Below are 18,507 nucleotides of genomic sequence, written 5' to 3' on the forward strand. Positions count from 1 at the left end.
TCCCCATGAATAGGACTTTTTCCATATGTAGTTGGTATTCAATTTGGGCTTTAAGCTCGGACCAAAGGGCAATTTTGATTTTTTTTTAAACTTTTCCAGTTTCTAGCTATAGTTATTTTAGCAGTAATTAAAATGTGAGAAAGCAAATATGTTTTTATACTATCCAATCTAGGCCAGTTTAGATAGAGGAGAAATGTTTCGCTATTTTACCTCAAATCCGTTAACCCCAGATACACTAAAATGTTGTTGACCATAGTCCAAAAAGGGGCATAGGCGGGAACAATGCCACCAAATGTGGACATTTGTCTAAGCCACATCTCCAACAGGTATTTTTATGGGAGGGATAAAATTTGTTTAATTTGTCTGGAACTAAATACGATCTATAAAAAAGCTTATATTGAAGTTTGATAAGATGTTGGCAGTGATTATTATTATTTTTTTTAAATTACTATTACTATTCCAATTTTAACCCTTTCCATGCAGTAACTTTACCACCAGCCTTTGTCAAAATTTGCGGAAGTAATTTTGTATTTTCTTTATCACACAAATTGTACTTCAGGTGTGAATTTACAGCTCCTTGTATACGTCACTGTCAAACAGTGTGTTCAGCAACATCTTTTGATTACAGTAATATCCCCCCATGCATGGGTTTGTCTGGTTGTTTGGGGCTAAAACGCCACATTTGGGAAGGGCACTTTTCCCCCTCATTTTGGTCAGTCCCCTTGGGTATTTGAAATGATTTTATTTGAACTCTTTCCATGTCAGGATTTTTGGGAAGATACAGTGCAAATTTTAGCACTTGCTCATAAGAAGATATTTGGGACTTTTTTTTTTTTTTTTTTTTTACATTTTGCTAGAACTCAATGGTTTCCCTGATTGTGACATCACTGCATAATTATTTTTAAATGTTACATTTTTTCCAACCATTTTAATATTCTACTAATCAAATTGAGATAAGTAAGCTGGGCTCCATTGACTTGCATGGTTGAATGCAGTACCTTTAACCTGTAAGGGGAGCCAGAGTTCTGGAGAGACCCTCTCGGAATTTTTTGGCATCTTGGCGTTTTTTTTTTTTAAGGAAGCTCTGCCATCTTGAGAGTGGCGAAGTCTCTCGCAATGGCGGTTGTGACCACTCTCTGGATATACACATACAAGGGCACTGACCAGAGTTTTTTGTAATTCCTACCATATGTTTGATAAACTGTGATTCTATGAATTTATGTTTGGCAACACCCCCTTATTACAACAATACCCAACAGTTTTATGCTCTAGAGGGACTTTTTTTTTTTTTTTTTTTTTAAATTGTAGCAGTAAGGCTAAATGGCACTTGAGGACCACTTTGAGCTATATGTATTTTCCTTTTCATCGATACCCTTCTAGGTCTTTTCTACTGAAGGAAATCTGTTTTCACACACAGTTTCTTGAATTCTAAGTCTTCGTGGGTTATTAATGTAGTAGTATTAATGCCTCCCAAGTATCCAATACCCCTTTTCAATGACATAGAGAAGCATCAAGGGCACCAACAAAACAAAGTTAACTGATTCAAACCATTCCATTCCACAAACATGGTATATGTTTGTGGAATGGAATGGTCTGAATCAGTTTCCTTTGTTTTGTTTTTACCTCTAATCAGTCACTATCAAACAATATCCAGACACTAAAGACAACAACATGTTAGGTTCTAGTAATTTTATTTTCTTAGTTTTCTTAAAGTTCCAGGGGCGGTTGATAAAAGTAACTTCAGGCACAAATCTTCTTGTCACAGTAATGTTAAACTAGTGTGCTGTGATCAACCGAATCATGCACTCAAGTGAATGGCACAGTTATTTATCTTTCAACAAATCTAGATTAAAAGATTACATAAAAAAACCCACGCATTATGGGTCTCGTAACCGAAGTAAATATTGCAAGAAGAGGGTGACAGTCCATTAAACTAATTTTTCTGCAGATTCTTTTTTAGACATTCTAGAAGAAAGGGAAAAAAAAATATGGTAAAAAGTAGTAGTTACACGAGTTATTGTAGCATCTGTATTTTGTTTTTCTTTAAAATTGTAAATTTTTCTCTCATTCTTTCCTTGCTTTGCTGGACATTTTACTCATTTGTAATGGCTTAGAAGCACGTTTGCCAAGCCTTAGAATGAATATTAGAATGTAGAATCAACCATGGGTGCGGATTATTTTATCGTATATTTATAGTTATTTTCTTTTATCTTAATACATAAAAAAGTTACACTTACTTGTATTTTATCAAACGTGTTCCCTGGATAAGCTGGGCACCTTCATTTGTGAAGTGGCATGCAAAGAGAAGCCAGTTTCTAGGTTGAACTTTGTAAGCAAATCTCATAAAAAGCAACGAATAGCAGGTGAGTGCTGGGGAAAAAAACAAATCAGCATTTTAAAAACATGATCATGTAACACTTCAACTATATAAGAAATTGAACACTTTTTCAGATATTCTATGCGATTTACTATTCTAGATATTCCTTTCCATATCACAAGTTCATAGTATATTGGCAAAATCTATCAAATCCTTTTAATATACTTCAGAAAACACTGCAGCTTTTAATAGACGGCATGCATGGTCGCTTACCTTAGGTTAATACTATTGCGTATGTGTATTTTCAGGCAAGCCAGACAACACCTGCACCCAGAATCTCCCCTTCCATTTAAGTTTCATGACAAAGGGGTTTGTTCACTAAAGCGAGAGTTGTGGTTTAACTTTTACTTCATTATGAAGGAGACCGATAAGAAGTAGGGTGGGTCTTTCATAATGTGAAGGTGGTAAACCCCAAAGACATACTTAAAAACAAGTGGAGAATAAAGATTTGTTGGGGGAGGGACAAAAGTGGTACTAAGGATTAGAAAAGCAAAAAGGTAATTTTCTTTTGCTACAGAATTTTCAGTGGCAAATATAATGTATGACAAAGATCTAAGAGGCCAATAGATCAAGATCAGCCCAAGAGCCAGAGACGGACAGAACTTATGCTTGCAGGCAGCAATAGGATTCTTTCCCACTACATGCTAGAATATCCAATAGCACCATTTTTGCCCCCTTTCGGGCAATATTGGATAGAATTGTTTTTTGCATTCTGGATCAGCAAATAAGGGTACATGACAGGGCTAGTCTTTTATTTATGTTTTATTTATTTTTTAACCCTAGTAGCTTTGTAAATGTTTGTAACTGGCTTGGTGGATCAGATATTTCAGATTTCTGGACTGAATGTACCTCTACATGTTAGATATAGATATATACATACACAAATAGTGTAACATAACTTTTTACAGAAAGTCCCAAGAAAAAAAAAAATTGGAATAGATTGCAGTGCTGTATACAGCAATGATAAACTATAAGACTGTACAATCAATGAATACAAGAAAACAAACCTGCAACTCAGATGGCTAATATTACATACATATATACCGTATTGGCTCGGATATAGGCCGCACCTGAATATAGGCCGCACCCTAAAAGTCAGGTGCTTTTTTTAAAGAAAAAAAATTCTTAGACAAAAAAAAAAACAAAAAACACTTAGTGAAACAGATATCCTGCCACTTTGCCCTCCCCAGACATGCTGCCACTCTGCCCTCCCCCAGACATGCTGCCACCCTATCCCCCCCTGAGATATGCTGCCTATCTGCCCCCCGAGATATGCTGCCTCTCTATCCCCCCCTGAGATATGCTGCCCCTCAAGAGGTCCCCCCCCCCCAGACTTACCGGTGCAGACTCCCTGGGGTCTTGCAGGGCCGGCAGGGGACAGCTACGCAGTACGTATTCAACTTCCGGTGCTGGCACTTCCGCCGTGGGAAGTGCTGGCAAGGAAGATTGATAGCGTACATCGCGCAGACATTCACCGGCTGCGGACGCTAGACCCCGAATATAGGCCACTCCCCCACTTTAAAGACTTAAAGTGTGGGGGGAAAGTGCGGCCTATATTCGAGCCAATACGGTATATATACACTGGCTCAGTAGTGTGTGTGTGGCCTCCACGTGCCCGTATGACGTCCCTACAATGCCTGGGCATGCTCCTGATGAGGTTGCGGATGGTCTCCTGAGGGATGTCCTCCCAGACCTGGACTAAAGCATCCGCCAACTCCTGGACAGTCTGTGGTGCAACGTGGCATTGGTGGATGGAGCGAAACATGATGTCCCAGATGTGCTCAATCGGATTCAAGTCTGGGGAACGGGCGGGCCAGTCCATAGCATCAATGCCTTCCTCTTGCAGGAACTGCTGACACACTCCAGCCACATGAGGTCTAGCATTGTCTTGCATTAGGAGGAACTCAGGGCCAACCGCACCAGCATATGGTCTCACAAGGGGTCTGAGGATCTCATCTCGGTACCTAATGGCAATCAGGCTACCTCTGGCAAGCACATGGAGGGCTGTGCGGCCCCCCAAAGTAATGCCACCCCACACCATTACTGATCCACCGCCAAACCGGTCATGCTGGAGGATGTTGCAGGCAGCAGAACGTTCTCCACGGCGTCTCCAGACTCACATGTGCTCAGTGTGAACCTGCTTTCATCTGTGAAGAGCACAGGGCGCCAGTGGCGAATATGCCAATCCTGGTGTTCTCTGGCAAATGCCAAACGTCCTGCACGGTGTTGGGCTGTAAGCACAACCCCCACCTGTGGACGTCGGGCCCTCATACCACCCTCATGGAGTCTGTTTCTGACCATTTGAGTGGACACATGCACATTTGTGGCCTGCTGGAGGTAATTTTGCAGGGCTCTGGCAGTGCCCCTCCTTGCACAAAGGCAGAGGTAGCGGTCCTGCTGCTGGGTTGTTGCACTCTTACGGCCTCCTCCACATCTCTTGATGTACTGGCATGTCTCCTGGTAGCGCCTCCATGCTCTGGACACTACGCTGACAGACACAGCAAACCTTCTTGCCACAGCTCGCATTGATGTGCCATCCTGGATGAGCTGCGCTACCTGAGCCACTTGTGTGGGTTGTAGACTCCGTCTCATGCTACCACTAGAGTGAAAGCACCGCCAGCATTCAAAAGTGACCAAAACATCAGCCAGGAAGCAAAGGAACTGAAAAGTGGTCTGTGGTCACCACCTGCAGAACCACTCCTTTATTGGGGGTGTCTTGCTAATTGCCTATAATTTCCACCTGTTGTCAACAAGAATTGATTGTCCATCAGTGTTGCTTCCTGAGTGGACAGTGTGATTTCACAGATGTGTGATTGACTTCGAGTTACATTGTGTTGTTCAAGTGTTCCCTTTATTATGTTGAGCAGTGTAATATATATACACACACACACACACACACACACACAGAAAACAGAGTTAAAATCTTACCAAATGTCATACGACCGCTGATGATCTCTGGAGACTTTTGCATATCATTGATAGCCGCAATGGGAAGGCCCCAGTTTGCCACAGGTCCCCAGAAGTGCTGCAGAGAGCCAATGTATTCATTATGAACAGCATAAAGCCACACATTGTTTCTTTCCCCATCATACACACAGAAGCATAAACAAAAGTGATAATCAACAGATCCAGACAGCAGTGAACCGATAATACATTCTGGTGATGAGAAAGTAAGGGAAGATATGCATGATTAAATGGTTGGCTAATTACGAATAGGTAGATTAACTCACCCCACACAAATTTTAGTTGTAAAGAACCGATAATGAAATTTTACTTACCGTGCTATGATTGAATTGATTAAAATCGACATTCCGGAAATGCAACAGAGAAAAAGAAAAAAAAAAAAAAATTAGTAGTTTGTACCATAAATGAAAACTATGCTACAAGACTTTCAAGACTCCCATTATATAATTATTATAACACATGTGGTAAATAATACAATATGTCATCTTTAATCACCCAACTGGACATTCTGATTAATAAAAGTATATGTAGGAAGAGACTAAAGAACATTTAGCCATAAAAGCACTGGAACGTTGTGGTGTGCAAGGAAAGTCACCCAAACACAAGATGACTGAAACCAATGGCAGCAAGTAAAGAAAGCTTTTTCAAACAAAAGGGATAGAAGTCCAGGTTCGCAGGTGAGTGCCAAGGAGGTTTTGTTTTATTTTTTGCCCTGCCTCCTACATTACAAAGAAAATGCATGTGAGAAAGGGTAAGACATAGGATGTTGTCTCATTCATGCTAACTCCACACGAATGAACATGAAGTGAGGCTAGGAATAGATAACCACAAACATTCTTGCATTAGTTTGAACCCCCCCCCCCCTTCTCAGGGATTGGTGGCTCCTATCACAGCATGAAGGAAGGAACAGGGGTAATGTTTCCCCCATCTGTTGAGAGAGAGGTGGCTCACAAGGATCCTGGTTATTATATTTGGACATGTGTGCTTTATTCTCTTCTAGATCGTACAATATTTAACCCCTCCACAACAACTGACGTCAGGCATGTCATGACTAACCCCTTTAGTCCCCTATAGACGTTCATAAAACGCATCTCAAAGAACTGGATGTACTGGTATGTCCTGACCTTCTTGCAGCGGTGGCAGAGACTCCTGGGTTTGCGTGATGTGCACAACCTCCGCTGCTGCCGGCACTTCCACCAGGGCTTCTATGGTGGAGCACCGGAAGGTCTCACAGTGGTTCCCCCTCCTTACCTCACCTCACTCTCTAAATACACTTCTATCCGGTGCCTCTGCTCATCCAATGATCTCCTTTTATCCTCTCCTCTAAAAATATTATAACTGAACTGGCATATTGATAAGGATACATCTATTGCCTTAAAAATATCTAGTTATGGAAAAGCAGTTGTCATCACAAAAAGAATTCTGCAGCACAAAGTGTGCAATATAATATGAATTATTTTATTCTCTCCTGTTGTACTGCGTTCTGCATAGATTATGTAACTTTTACACACACACACACACACACACACACACACACACACACACACACACACACACGATGCGCAACATTGTAGAAAACATTAAGAAAAAAAAAAAAAAAAGCTCCAGGCTTTAAAAAGGTACAAAGCGGAGGTATTAACTTAGATATAAATCAACAATTACATAGATTAACGAAAAGCATAAACTATGGGAATTTTTAAATATTTAATTAAGCTAAAAGTTGTAATAGCAATGGTTTATTCAAAAAGCTCTCAATGAGAGAGACAGGGGAAACAGAACAGTGTGTACTCACCAGATACAAATGTATCACCCTCAATAATAAATATATGAAGAAAAGCAGAAAACTCAGCCAGGATAATGGTCAAAACAGTTCTCCTTTTCCTGACTGAGTTTTCTGCTTTTCTTCATATTCATTCTTGAGGGTGATACACTTGTATCCAGTGAGTACCTACTCCTCTGTTTCCCCTGCCTCTCTCTTAAGAGCTTTTTGAATATTTATTGTTGCTACTTACAGAGTAGAGTTCACATTTATAAGCAGCTCCAGTGATCCTTTGCTATAATGGTTCACCTTTATGACAGACTTGGCAAACAACATATGCAGGTGTCTGAAATTCTTTTTATTATGTAAGAGAAAACACAAAAAACTGCACAATACTAGTAATCTGTTACTAGCAATAAAAATGAACCTTTTTAACCTGATATACTTCAAGTAACTCTGCAAATGTTTTTGTTTAATATGGACCTAACTAACTAGACAAAAAAGCATTCTAATTATCACAGCAGTGTAAAACACCAAGTAAATGGAAAAAACTGAGGGGGCAGACATTCTGCATCAAATTGATTATGAGCATAAAGTAGAAAGGAGGTCTTATTCTGTAATGGGAAAAGCTCACATATATAAAATTTAAAAGAGGATAGTGTTTTGATTTAATTAATACCCCCTCATATTCTAAACTGTATACATTAAATATATTTAAGTCTATGAAAGTAGAGTGAACATTGTTTTTAAGAAAGCATAATGAATTTAAGGTACAAATATAGTCCATTTTTAACCAACTGTTAAATACAATATAACTATGGATTGATATAATGTATCTTATTTGTATCAAAATCGAATGAAATAAAAGGGGTAGCTATGAACACAGGAGAAAACGTTGACACTCTACCATGAACAGAAATCTCTTGGTACTCTTCCAGGGTATAAATAATTTTATATAAGGTATTGTGAAAAACCCTAAAGAAATCTACTACAATCTAATGAGTAGGTACAGCTAAACCTTGGTAATGCCCTCCCCCTCCAGGTTTTCCCCCCAAACCCACCCTTTGAATTCCAATGCCCTCTCTACAGCCAACCCTTATCCTTTGACAAGCAGAGTTCACACTCAAATTCTTGGTGAGTATGAACCCCTGATAAATTGATGGGGATGGACAAGCAGGACTTTTTTTTTAAGTTAGATTTATTTTACCATGTTTGAACTAAAGGACCAGAGCAGTTTTTCTGCTTTTTCTATGACTTTTTTAACCCCATGTCGAATGTTAAAAAATGCCAGTTGCCATCTACTTGGCTGATATTTGGGGCGCTATATCTTTGAATTTCCACAGTGAAATCACTCCATATTGACCACTGATATGAAACTGTCTGATAGCAGGACTTCAGTGGAGAAATGCTGGGTGCATTGTTAGTTTTCAGTTTGTCAAACTAATTCACGTGCTTCCTTATAGTTAGGGTAAATGGGTTTAACCCTGAACAAAAAAAGGCACTCAGCAGCCATCGGTCATTTAACCTTTGGAGGTACAATCATTTAGACACTTCTTAATACAAAGCTCCTTTTTCCGTTTAAAACTTCATCGCCTTCAACTTCTGGACAACTGACATGGATATTTTCAGTGTGGCATGGGGAAGGAAAACTTTACAAACAGTGCAAATATGGAAAAATATACTTAATATGTAGAACAACGTCGACATAATGCATTGCTTTACATATGACTGCTTCAAAATTAAACCAGCGTTTCCTTTAAATGCAAGACCATAACTGCCTGGAATTTCATTACGAATGTCCATATAATTCTAACATACGCGTCTATGGTTTACATAGAGTTAAATAGGAACGGCAGACGAATGTCATGTATACCACCCCGTTTGCAAGGTTAAACGGCAATCTCCAAATTCTCGAAGCTGCACAAAAGCGACCACCCATGTTGTATGAATTACCTCATAAGATAATCACGGAATTCCTTGCTCTTGACATAGTCTACAGCTTTGCGGGCGAGTAACCCTGCCATGTTACCGATGTACCCACAACTGCAGTAAGGACGGACGAATGAATTCTCAATGAATCGTGTATACTCCCAAAGCAATCAGCAAATCAGCAGCAACTTCCTGTACAGACAAAATTACGTTATTGGGGGCTCGCGCATGCGGGCTGCCGAGACACGTGACGTTAAAGACCTGAATACGGTTGTGCAAGCGTAAAGGTCACGGAGTAAAGTGAATCTGGGGGGAAAAAAAATCTAATGTTGTGTGGCGACCTTAGAAATTAAGTGTTTCGCTGGTATGAAAATAGTTGCAAATGGGATTTAGCCGAGAACATTTCGGTGTGTAAATGAACACTTTCGAGTAAACGACCTTGAGGTCTCTTGCAAAGAGTCCCTCCCATATCGCATATGTCGCCAGGGTGACCTCGCGGCTTCACTAAGTGTTTGTTACGTTAATGTATTACTTACACTTCGTCTGTTGCTTCAAACTGTTAATTATCTAACCATTACATTACATTACATGGTACAGTAGTAATATGTAGAGCGCTAGCAGATTCCATTGTGCTATTATGATAGGAGTACAATAAAATGACATTAAAGGAGGGCTCTTGCAAAAAATATTTTCTTACATTAGATTAAAATTAGGTTTAACCCCTTAAGAACCAGGCTGTTTTTTAATTTTTTGCACCTTTTGTGACCAAGGTTCTCGTAACACTTTTGCGGTGCTCATGTTAAGCGGTAATTTTCTCCTCTGCCATTTACTGTACCCACACAAGTTATAGATAGTTTTTTTCAGGACAAGAAGGGCTTTCTTCCGATACTGTTTGTTTGATCACATAATCACATTTCCTATCAAAAAAAAAAAAATATGATGAAAAATTGAAAAACAAATCCCACTTTTTCTCACTTTTATTTGAAAAATCTTTTACTCATATAAAAAAAGCTAATGAAAACACCTGTCCTGAGTTTAGAAATGCCAAGGTACACTAGGGGGCGCTCATGTATTCCATCCAGTGAACATCCAAAATAATAATGGGAAAAAACAAAACAAAAAGAGTATATAGTGTAGATCAGGCATGTCCAAACTTTTTTCGAAGAGTGCCAGATTTGATGAAGTGAACATGTGCGAGGGCCGACCATTTTGCCTGACATTTTCTGAACCATTAAAATTAAATACAAATTAACTATTTTATGCAAAGTTTATTGAAAACGGCATACCACATCTATCCCTTTCTCACTATCTCCCCTCCCTACCCCCCTTCTCACAATCTCCCCTCTCCCTCCCTACCCCCCCTTCTCACAATCTCCCCTCTCCCTCCCTACCCCCCCTTCTCACAATCTCCCCTCTCCCTCCCTACCCCCCCTTCTCACAATCTCCCCTCTCCCTCCCTACCCCCCTTCTCACAATCTCCCCTCTCCCTCCCTACCCCCTTCTCACAATCTCCCCTCTCCCTCCTTCTCACAATCTCCCCTCTCCCTGCCTACCCCCTTCTCACAATCTCCCCTCTTCCTCCCTACCCCTCCTTCTCACAATCTCCCCTCTCCCTCCCCCTTCTCACAATCTCCCCTCTCCCTCCCCCCCTTCTCACAATCTCCCCTCTCCCTCCCTCTTAACGATCTACCCTCTCCCTCCCTACCCCCTTCTCACGATCTACCCTCTCCCTCCCTACCCCCCTTTCTCACGATCTACCCACTCCCTCCCTAGGTCACTTACCGTCAACTCCTGTGTTGGGAGACAAACGCCTCACGCTTCCAACACTGTGCTCTGGGCAGCGCAGAGGCAGGCGGCAGCAGCAGCAGAGGCAGGCGGCGGCAGCAGCAGCAGCAGAGGCAGGCGGCGAGCAGAGGAGTCCTAGATTTCTGTCAGTCAGGGGGGCCCAAGAGGTGCCGAGCGGTCGTTTTCAGCAACCGCTCGGCGCCCCCTGGGCCCCCCTGACTGGCAGAACTCCAGGGCCCGGTCGCAGTCGCGACCCCGGTAGTTCCGCCACTGCCTACAATTTCTTTATCAGATGCCCTTGTGGCCGTGTGTGCCGGCGCAGGGAGAAGGAAAGCCCAAATCTAGCGACGTCCGAGATTGCAAGATTTGGGCTTTCCTTCTCCCTGCGCCGGCACACACAGCCACAAGGGCATCTGATGAAGAAATTGTGTAGGGGAGGGTTAGATTTCAACCCTCGTCTACAGTCAAACATGAACCCTGTTTAAAGTTACTGTAGACGAGGGTTGAAATCTAACCCTCCCCTACACAATTTCTTCATCAGATGCCCTTGTGGCTGTGTGTGCCGGCGCAGGGAGAAGGAAAGCCCAAATCTCGCGCTTTCCTTCTCTCTGCGCCGGCTGATGACGCCAAGTCCCGTGGCTCACTTGGGGGGCCGTATCAGTCCGGAACGCGGGCCGGAATTGGCCCGCGGGCTGGACTTTGGACATGCCTGGTGTAGATGTATGATAGTGTATAATGTGCCCTGCGTATCACAGATTTGCACTCACAGTGTTTCTCTGTTGTTCAGAGCGTAGCAGGGGTCACGTGAGGGTCCACAATGGGAATCCACAATGAGAAATGTATATCCAAGGAAAAAACACAAAGAGGATCCAATGGTGTATTAACGTTTCAAAGCGCAGGAAATGCAAAAGGTGGAAGTGTACTTAGACTCAGGAGGGTATAAATGAGCTCGTAGTTTCTGGTCACAAACTGGTCCTGTCTGTGTGGTCCTCCAGCCAGTGGAACAGGTGATTAAATGCTCATATGTGTAGCAGTATGTCATGCAGTGACTGTCCACAACATAAGTGTACTTAAAAATATATTTATTACTTAATATCACTAGGCTGGATCTGATAAAAGAAACAACTATAAAATGATTCAAAATAAAAAATAAAAAATATATATTGTATATAAAACCAGAAGTACTAGTACTGGTAAGGTAAAATGCAAAGCCCAAAAGTCATCACTCAACGCGTTTCGCCGTATTGGGCTTCATCAGGAGTGTTTATCTTCATTTGTGAGTGTCCTTTTAAATATGCCGCGCCATCTTTTCCTCTTCAGCGTCTGACGTAAGCCGTACTTCCGGGTTTCATTCATTAGTCGTCCGTGTGTGGATTAATGTTCCGGTCGCCGCGAGTGTCTCCATCAGCAGTTCCGGGGTAAAAGGTAAGGGAAAAAAATGTGTGTTTATATTCTGTAATTAATGTTTCTTTGTTTGCAGGTTATGCGAATACAACGGAGGGAACGGGCCGAAAGTACAGAGAGCCGATCGGCAGGGTTCAAAAGATGATACCCCCGATAGGTAGCGGAAACGAGCCGGAACGTTCGCATAACCTGCAAACAAAGAAACATTCATTACGGAATATAAACACACATTTTTTTCACTTACCTTTTACCCCGGAACTGCTGATGGAGACACTCGCGGCGACCGGAACATTGATCCACACACGGACGACTAATGAATGAAACCCGGAAGAATGGCTTACGTCAGACGCTGAAGAGGAAAAGATGGCGCGGCACATTTAAAAGGACACTCACAAATGAAGATATACTCTCCTAATGAAGCCCAATACGGCGAAACGCGTTGAGTGACGACTTTTGGACTTTTCATTTTACCTTACCAGTACTAGTACTTCTGGTTTTATATACAATATATATTTTTTATTTTATATTTTGAATCATTTTATAGACATTTTAGTGACATACTGCTACACATATGAGCATATAATCACCGGCTCCACTGGCTGGAGGACCACACAGACAGGACCAGTTTGTGACCAGAAACTACGAGCTCATTTATACCCTCCTGAGTCTAAGTATACTTCCACCTTTTGCGTTTCCTGCGCTTTGAAACGTTAATACACCATTGGATCCTCTTTGTGTTCCTTGGATATACATTTCTCATTGTGGATTCCCATTGCGGACCCTCACGTGACCCCTGCTACGCTCTGAACAACAGAGAAACACTGTGAGTGCAAATCTGTGATACGCAGGGCACTTTATACTTTATCATACATCTACACTATATACTTTTTTTGTTTTACTTTTTCCCATTATTATTTTGGATGTTCACTGGATGGAATGCATGAGCGCCCCCTAGTGTACATTGGCTTGTCTTCAACACCTGGAGAGTGTTTTAAGGGTTGCAGCTGTGTTTTTCCATATATACAAAAGGAAAGTCCCAATTCACTATTATTTTTATACTTTCCACTCCTCTTACGGGATATCACAATATCTTTCATACCTACACATCACTGAGTTTAGAAATACCCAATGTTCTTATGTTTTTTTTGCTTTTTTCTGCACCTTATGGGGCAATAGGTACAAGTGACGTTTTGCTATGTCAAAACCATTTTTTTCAAATCTGGTCATTCTGCCCAGTGTTCTATTTCGGGTTTCTTTGAAGCTGGCCAATGCAATTTACACTGTCAAACCATATATTTTTGAAAACTAGACACGCCAAGATATTTCAAACGCTAGTATTTTAACCCTTTCCATGCATGAGATTCTACTACCAGCCTTTGCCAAAGTTTGTGGTAGTAATTTTTTTTTTTTATAACAGTATACATCACTGTTAAACAACACACCAATATGTGTACAGCAACATTTCCAGTGATACCGCGCTCCGGATCGGTCACAGTGCGTTCTGGGGTGGATGTTCGGTGTCGCTGAATGCCTCGTTATCAAGACATTTCAGCAACACCATAGAAGCTTAGGAGGCAATCGTAGATCACCTCTTAAACTCTTTTGAAAACGGGCGTCCACTGGTATACAGTGTATGGTGGATGTTGAAGCCCCAGGGAGGGGCCAGACATGTCATTAAGGCATTACAGCAACACTGTTTAACCCCTGAACAACAAAGCCCGTACATGTACGGGCTTGCAGTGCAATGTGATAACGACAAATGCTTTGCAGCATCCACGGAAGCTTCACAAGTGAGGCTGACCGTGGATCCGGGGAGGGCTAAAACAGCTTAGGAAGCAATCGGAATCACGTCCTTAGCATAAACGATGTTGCTGACATGCCTCGATATCGAGGCATGTAGCAACACAACCCCCCTACCCCGATAGCCTTGTGATTGCTCCGAAGAGAAACCACAAGTGCCATCATGCAAATGACGTTGCGCCATTCACAAGATGGCGTCAACAATAGAAAAATTAATGAGTTCACAGAGGGTCTATCCAGACTCTCTTGAGAACTCTCGAGCTCCTCCTGCAGGTTGAATGCAGGTACTGCTTTGTTTGTATTTTTGCTATAGTTACATATAGGTGGAAACCTTAGAATCACTTTACACTTTAATAGGGATCTCTCTCTCGCTCTACTTGCAGATCTTTCACAGACTTATCATCATTGCGCAATTGCAATATAAGGATATGTTAAAGTGGGACATAGGAAGACGAAAGAGGAACCGAAATCCTCAGATGATACAGGGAAAAGAGGGCAAAGGCACATAAAAGACTGACACACATAAATGCAGGACTAGCCTAAGACTATGTGATAACAATTGGGGATTTAGTCACATCTTATGGCCATAGTGTGCTTAGCCCACCACTATGCCAAAGTACTCCAATATTCGGTGGGTCCTAGCGCTAAACCCTGCTTACTGAATTACTTATAAGCTGAAACTAAACATTAAATCTATACACAGAACAGAGAAGGACATACCTTTAGACTACAGACTGAGACAAATATAACAAACGTGTGGGGCACACCTTATAAAGGAAACAGAAGCTGAAGCTAAGAGCAGGACTGAAACAAAGTATCAGACGTAAAATGGTAGAGCACAAGGAAATCCAGGAATGGAATACAGCAAGGGGAAACTGTAGCGAGACAGGGGAACTAGAGAGAAGCCGCTAAGCAACCTGAATGGGGCCTGACAATATGACATAATAGGCATAACGGAAACATGGTGGGATGAGATTGGGCAGTTAACTTAAATGGTTACACGTTATTTAGGAAGGATAGAAAAAGTAGGAAGGGTGGTGGAGTATGCTTGCATGTTAACAATGAGCTAAAGTCTAATATTAAGCAACTTTAATGTGACAAGGAAAATGTGGAAGCTTTATGGGTAATGTGGAAGCTTGGGGGAAAAAAAAGGAAATCAACTACTGGTTGGGATATGTTATAAACCACCTAATGTTAATACTGATGAGGAAGAACAGCTATTAGAGCAAATTGAGAAAGCTGGGTAACACGTTAATTATTGGAGAGTTTAATTTCCCGGACATAAATTGGGACAGAGGGACTAGTAGTTTAGTAGTTCTGCAAGGGGATTCAGGTTTTCAACCTGTTAAATGACACCTTCGTGTCGCAACTGGTACAAGCACCAACTAGAAAGGATCCTTGTGATCACAATATGGTGCCTTTTGAAATAAACTAAAAAAAGAAATTGCACATGGGAAATACTAAAACATAATGTAAAAAAAGCCAATTTTAATAAGATAAGGGCAGCGTTACAACATATTGACTGGCATATCTTTAGTGATAAAAACACTGAGGAAAAATTGAGTATCTTCAAAGAAATATTAGAGAGGTACACTTCTCAGTATGTACCATTGGGTAATACATATAAAAGAAACAAATTGAAACCAATGTGGCTTAGTGGGGAAGTAAACCAAGAAATTAAAAATACCGTATTTGCTCGATTATAAGATGAGGTTTTTTTCAGAGCAAATGCTCTGAAAAATACCCCTCGTCTTCTAATCGGGGTCGTCTTCTAATCAGACCTCAAACAGAGGTCTGATTAGGAGACTAAGATCCAGATCCCCCGCAGCGCTGCAGGGGACCTGGATCCTCCTGTCTCTCCCCCCCCATCATACACACACTTACCGGTGCTTCCTGCTGTGTTGCCGGGGCAGCGGGTTGACGTCTACGCGATCCGCGTAGACAACGGCCGCTGCAGACGGAAGGAGGTGTGGCTAGCAGCGGGGGTTGTCTGCGTCCGTCGCGTAGACCTTCCCCGACTGTCAGAGATCAGCGCTCCCCGCACCGGTGCGGGGAACTCTGATCTCTGACAGTCGGGGAAAGTATACGCGACGGACGCATACAAACCCCCGCTGCCAACTCCACCTCCTTCCAGCTGCAGTGGAAGGCGACGTCAACCCGCTGCCCCGGCTGGAAGCACCGGTAAGAGAGGGCTGAGAGGGGAGAGAGGGGAGAGAGGGATGAGAGAGAGAGAGAGAGAGAGAGAGAGTGTGTGTGTTAGTTAAATGGGGGTATAGGGTGTGTGTTAAATGGGGGCATAGGGCATTTCTGGAGTGGCGTTAAGGGGGCATTTAATAGAGCACTCTGCCTCCTGAAATGCCTTATACCGCCCTATATGGCACTCTGCCCCATAATATGCCTTTTAACCCCCTAAATGCCAGAGTGGCATATAGGGGTATAAGGCATTTCTGGAGGCAGAGTGCTCTATACAATGCCTTTTAACTCCCTTAATGCCACTCTGCCTCCTGAAATGCCTTATACCTCCCTATATGCCACTCTGCCCCATAATATGCATTTTAACCCCCTAAATGCCAGAATGGGATATAGGGGTATAAGGCATTTCTGGAGGCAGAGTGGCACATAGGGGGTCAAAAGGCATACCATGGGGCACAGTGGCATATAGAGGGTTAAAAGGCATATCATGGGCCACAGTGCCATATTGGAGTGGCAAGCCTGGGGGCAGATGTGCGTAACTGGGGGACAGGTTGGAAAATACAAGAAATAAAAACAAAAAACATATTTTTCTCAATCATAGCTTTTATTAAAAAAATAGTTTACATGAATTAACATTTACTGGTAAAACTTTTTTCCTTTGGGGTCGTCTTATATTCAGGCTTTTTCTTTTTTTCCTAAGTTAATATTCAGATTTTGGGGGGTCGTCTTATAATCAGGGTCGTCTTATAATCGAGCAAATACGGTAAGAAAAAGGCCTTTAAAGCATTTAAATCAGACAAATCAGAGGCATCTTATATAAGATATAAGGAAGCCAATAATGCATGCAAAAAGGTGATTAGAAGAGCTTAACTAGAAAATGAGAGAGGGATAGCCAAAGAGAGCAACTAGTGAGCAGTACTAGAGGATTGGAGGAAGGTAGATGTGGTTCCTATATTCAAAAAGGGTTCAAACTCTTTGCATGGAAATTAAAGACCTGTGAGCCTAATTTATGTGGCTGGGAAAGTATTTGAAGGGCTATTAAGGGATAACATTCACAAATTCATTGGGAAGTGTTATTAGCATAGGTAATGTCAAACTATTTTAATTGTATTCTGCGAAGAAGTAAGTAGAAGTGTAGATCAGGGTGTTGCAATGGATGTAATCTACTTGGATTTTGCCAAGGCATTTGACACGGTTCCGCACAATAGGTTAGTATTCAAACTGAAAGAAATTGGTCTAGATGCAAATTCTTGTTCTTGGGTTGAACATTTGCTTAGTGATAGAGTCCAGAGAGTTGTCATAAATGGTAAATCTTCAAGCTGGACAAAAGTGGTAAGTGGTGTTCCTCAGGGTTCTGTTCTGGGACCAATTTTATTCTAACATATTTATAAATGACCTTGCAATAGGTGTTGAAAGTCATGTTTCCGTGTTTGCAGATGACACTAAACTCTGTAGAGTAATACAATGTGAGCAGGATATTACTTTGCCGCTGAGTGATTTAGAGAGATTGGGGGACTGGGCACACAAATTGCAGATAAAAATTTTTAATTTATTTTTTTATTTGTATTGAAAATATAATGCAATTTACAGAAAATGTGCTGTAATATCTGGCAATTCTACAAACCAAGAGGAGAGCCGAAGTATATGTAAACATGTAAACAAATAATAAATAACATATAAACTTTTGGTTTACCCGGTTCTCTCTATCAGTACAATGTCCGCCCTAAGAGAATTTAGAGTGTTTAGTGAATAGAGTCCATCGTATACGTCAGGTCGGGGGCTGTCCGAGTCTGGATGTTTCAGTTCTTGATTTTCAAGAAGAGTCAGATGAGAGAAGAAGGTGGAGACACTGATGTTCGCTAGGTCAGTGTAAGGACTTACCTGCCTCTCCGGCCCCGCTCCATGGCTGCTCCCACGACGCTTCCTCAGGCGGCTTCCCGGGCAGCGAGTACCACCGCTACCCGGTCGGCGTCTTCACCGCATGGCCGACCACGCGGTAAACGGGTACCACAGCGCCACCGTGTGGTCAAAAGTTAATATTGCACGTTACATTTGTAACATGCTTTTATAACCTTGGCTGACCTCTTTATGCAGGACACACCTCCTCCTCTCCCTATTTAAACCCGGAATTCCTCTTCTGGATGACCCTTGGTTGGTGTATTTTGCTATTTGCTTGTGCATTGCTTGTGACTACTGCTCCGGTTTGACTTGGCTTGTTGACCTCGTTCCTGTCTCCTGATTCGGCTCCTGATTCCTGCTCACCTGGTATTGATTCGGCTTGTTGACCTCGTCTCTG

The 18,507-nt window shown here is 42.0% G+C and overlaps 1 protein-coding gene across 1 annotated transcript; it reads right to left on the reverse strand.

Annotated features, from left to right (window-relative positions):
* Positions 1-1,674: 1,674 nt before the first annotated feature.
* Positions 1,675-9,224, reverse strand: MPC1 (mitochondrial pyruvate carrier 1). The gene is made up of 5 exons (XM_053461336.1): positions 9,054-9,224; positions 5,656-5,659; positions 5,306-5,402; positions 2,238-2,370; positions 1,675-1,965 (listed from the first exon to the last, which is right to left on the reverse strand). Exons 1-5 carry the CDS (start codon positions 9,122-9,124, stop codon positions 1,929-1,931), a joined length of 342 nt encoding a protein of 113 aa, XP_053317311.1. The 5' UTR covers positions 9,125-9,224; the 3' UTR covers positions 1,675-1,928.
* Positions 9,225-18,507: the final 9,283 nt, after the last annotated feature.

The sequence above is a fragment of the Spea bombifrons genome, chromosome 3 (genome assembly GCF_027358695.1).
Source record: "Spea bombifrons isolate aSpeBom1 chromosome 3, aSpeBom1.2.pri, whole genome shotgun sequence".
NCBI classification, from domain to species: Eukaryota; Metazoa; Chordata; class Amphibia; order Anura; family Pelobatidae; genus Spea; species Spea bombifrons.

Bases quoted from the DNA above. Each gene is read 5' to 3' on its own strand.
- MPC1 (XM_053461336.1), bottom strand. From the start codon at position 9,124: ATGGCAGGGTTACTCGCCCGCAAAGCTGTAGACTATGTCAAGAGCAAG. The intron at 2,371-5,305 runs GTAAGATTTTAA...TTTTTTCCCCAG, and splicing joins CAGCGGTCGTATGACATTTG to CACTCACCTGCTATTCGTTG. The intron at 1,966-2,237 runs GTAAGTGTAACT...CCTTTCTTCTAG, and splicing joins ACACGTTTGATAAAATACAA to AATGTCTAAAAAAGAATCTG.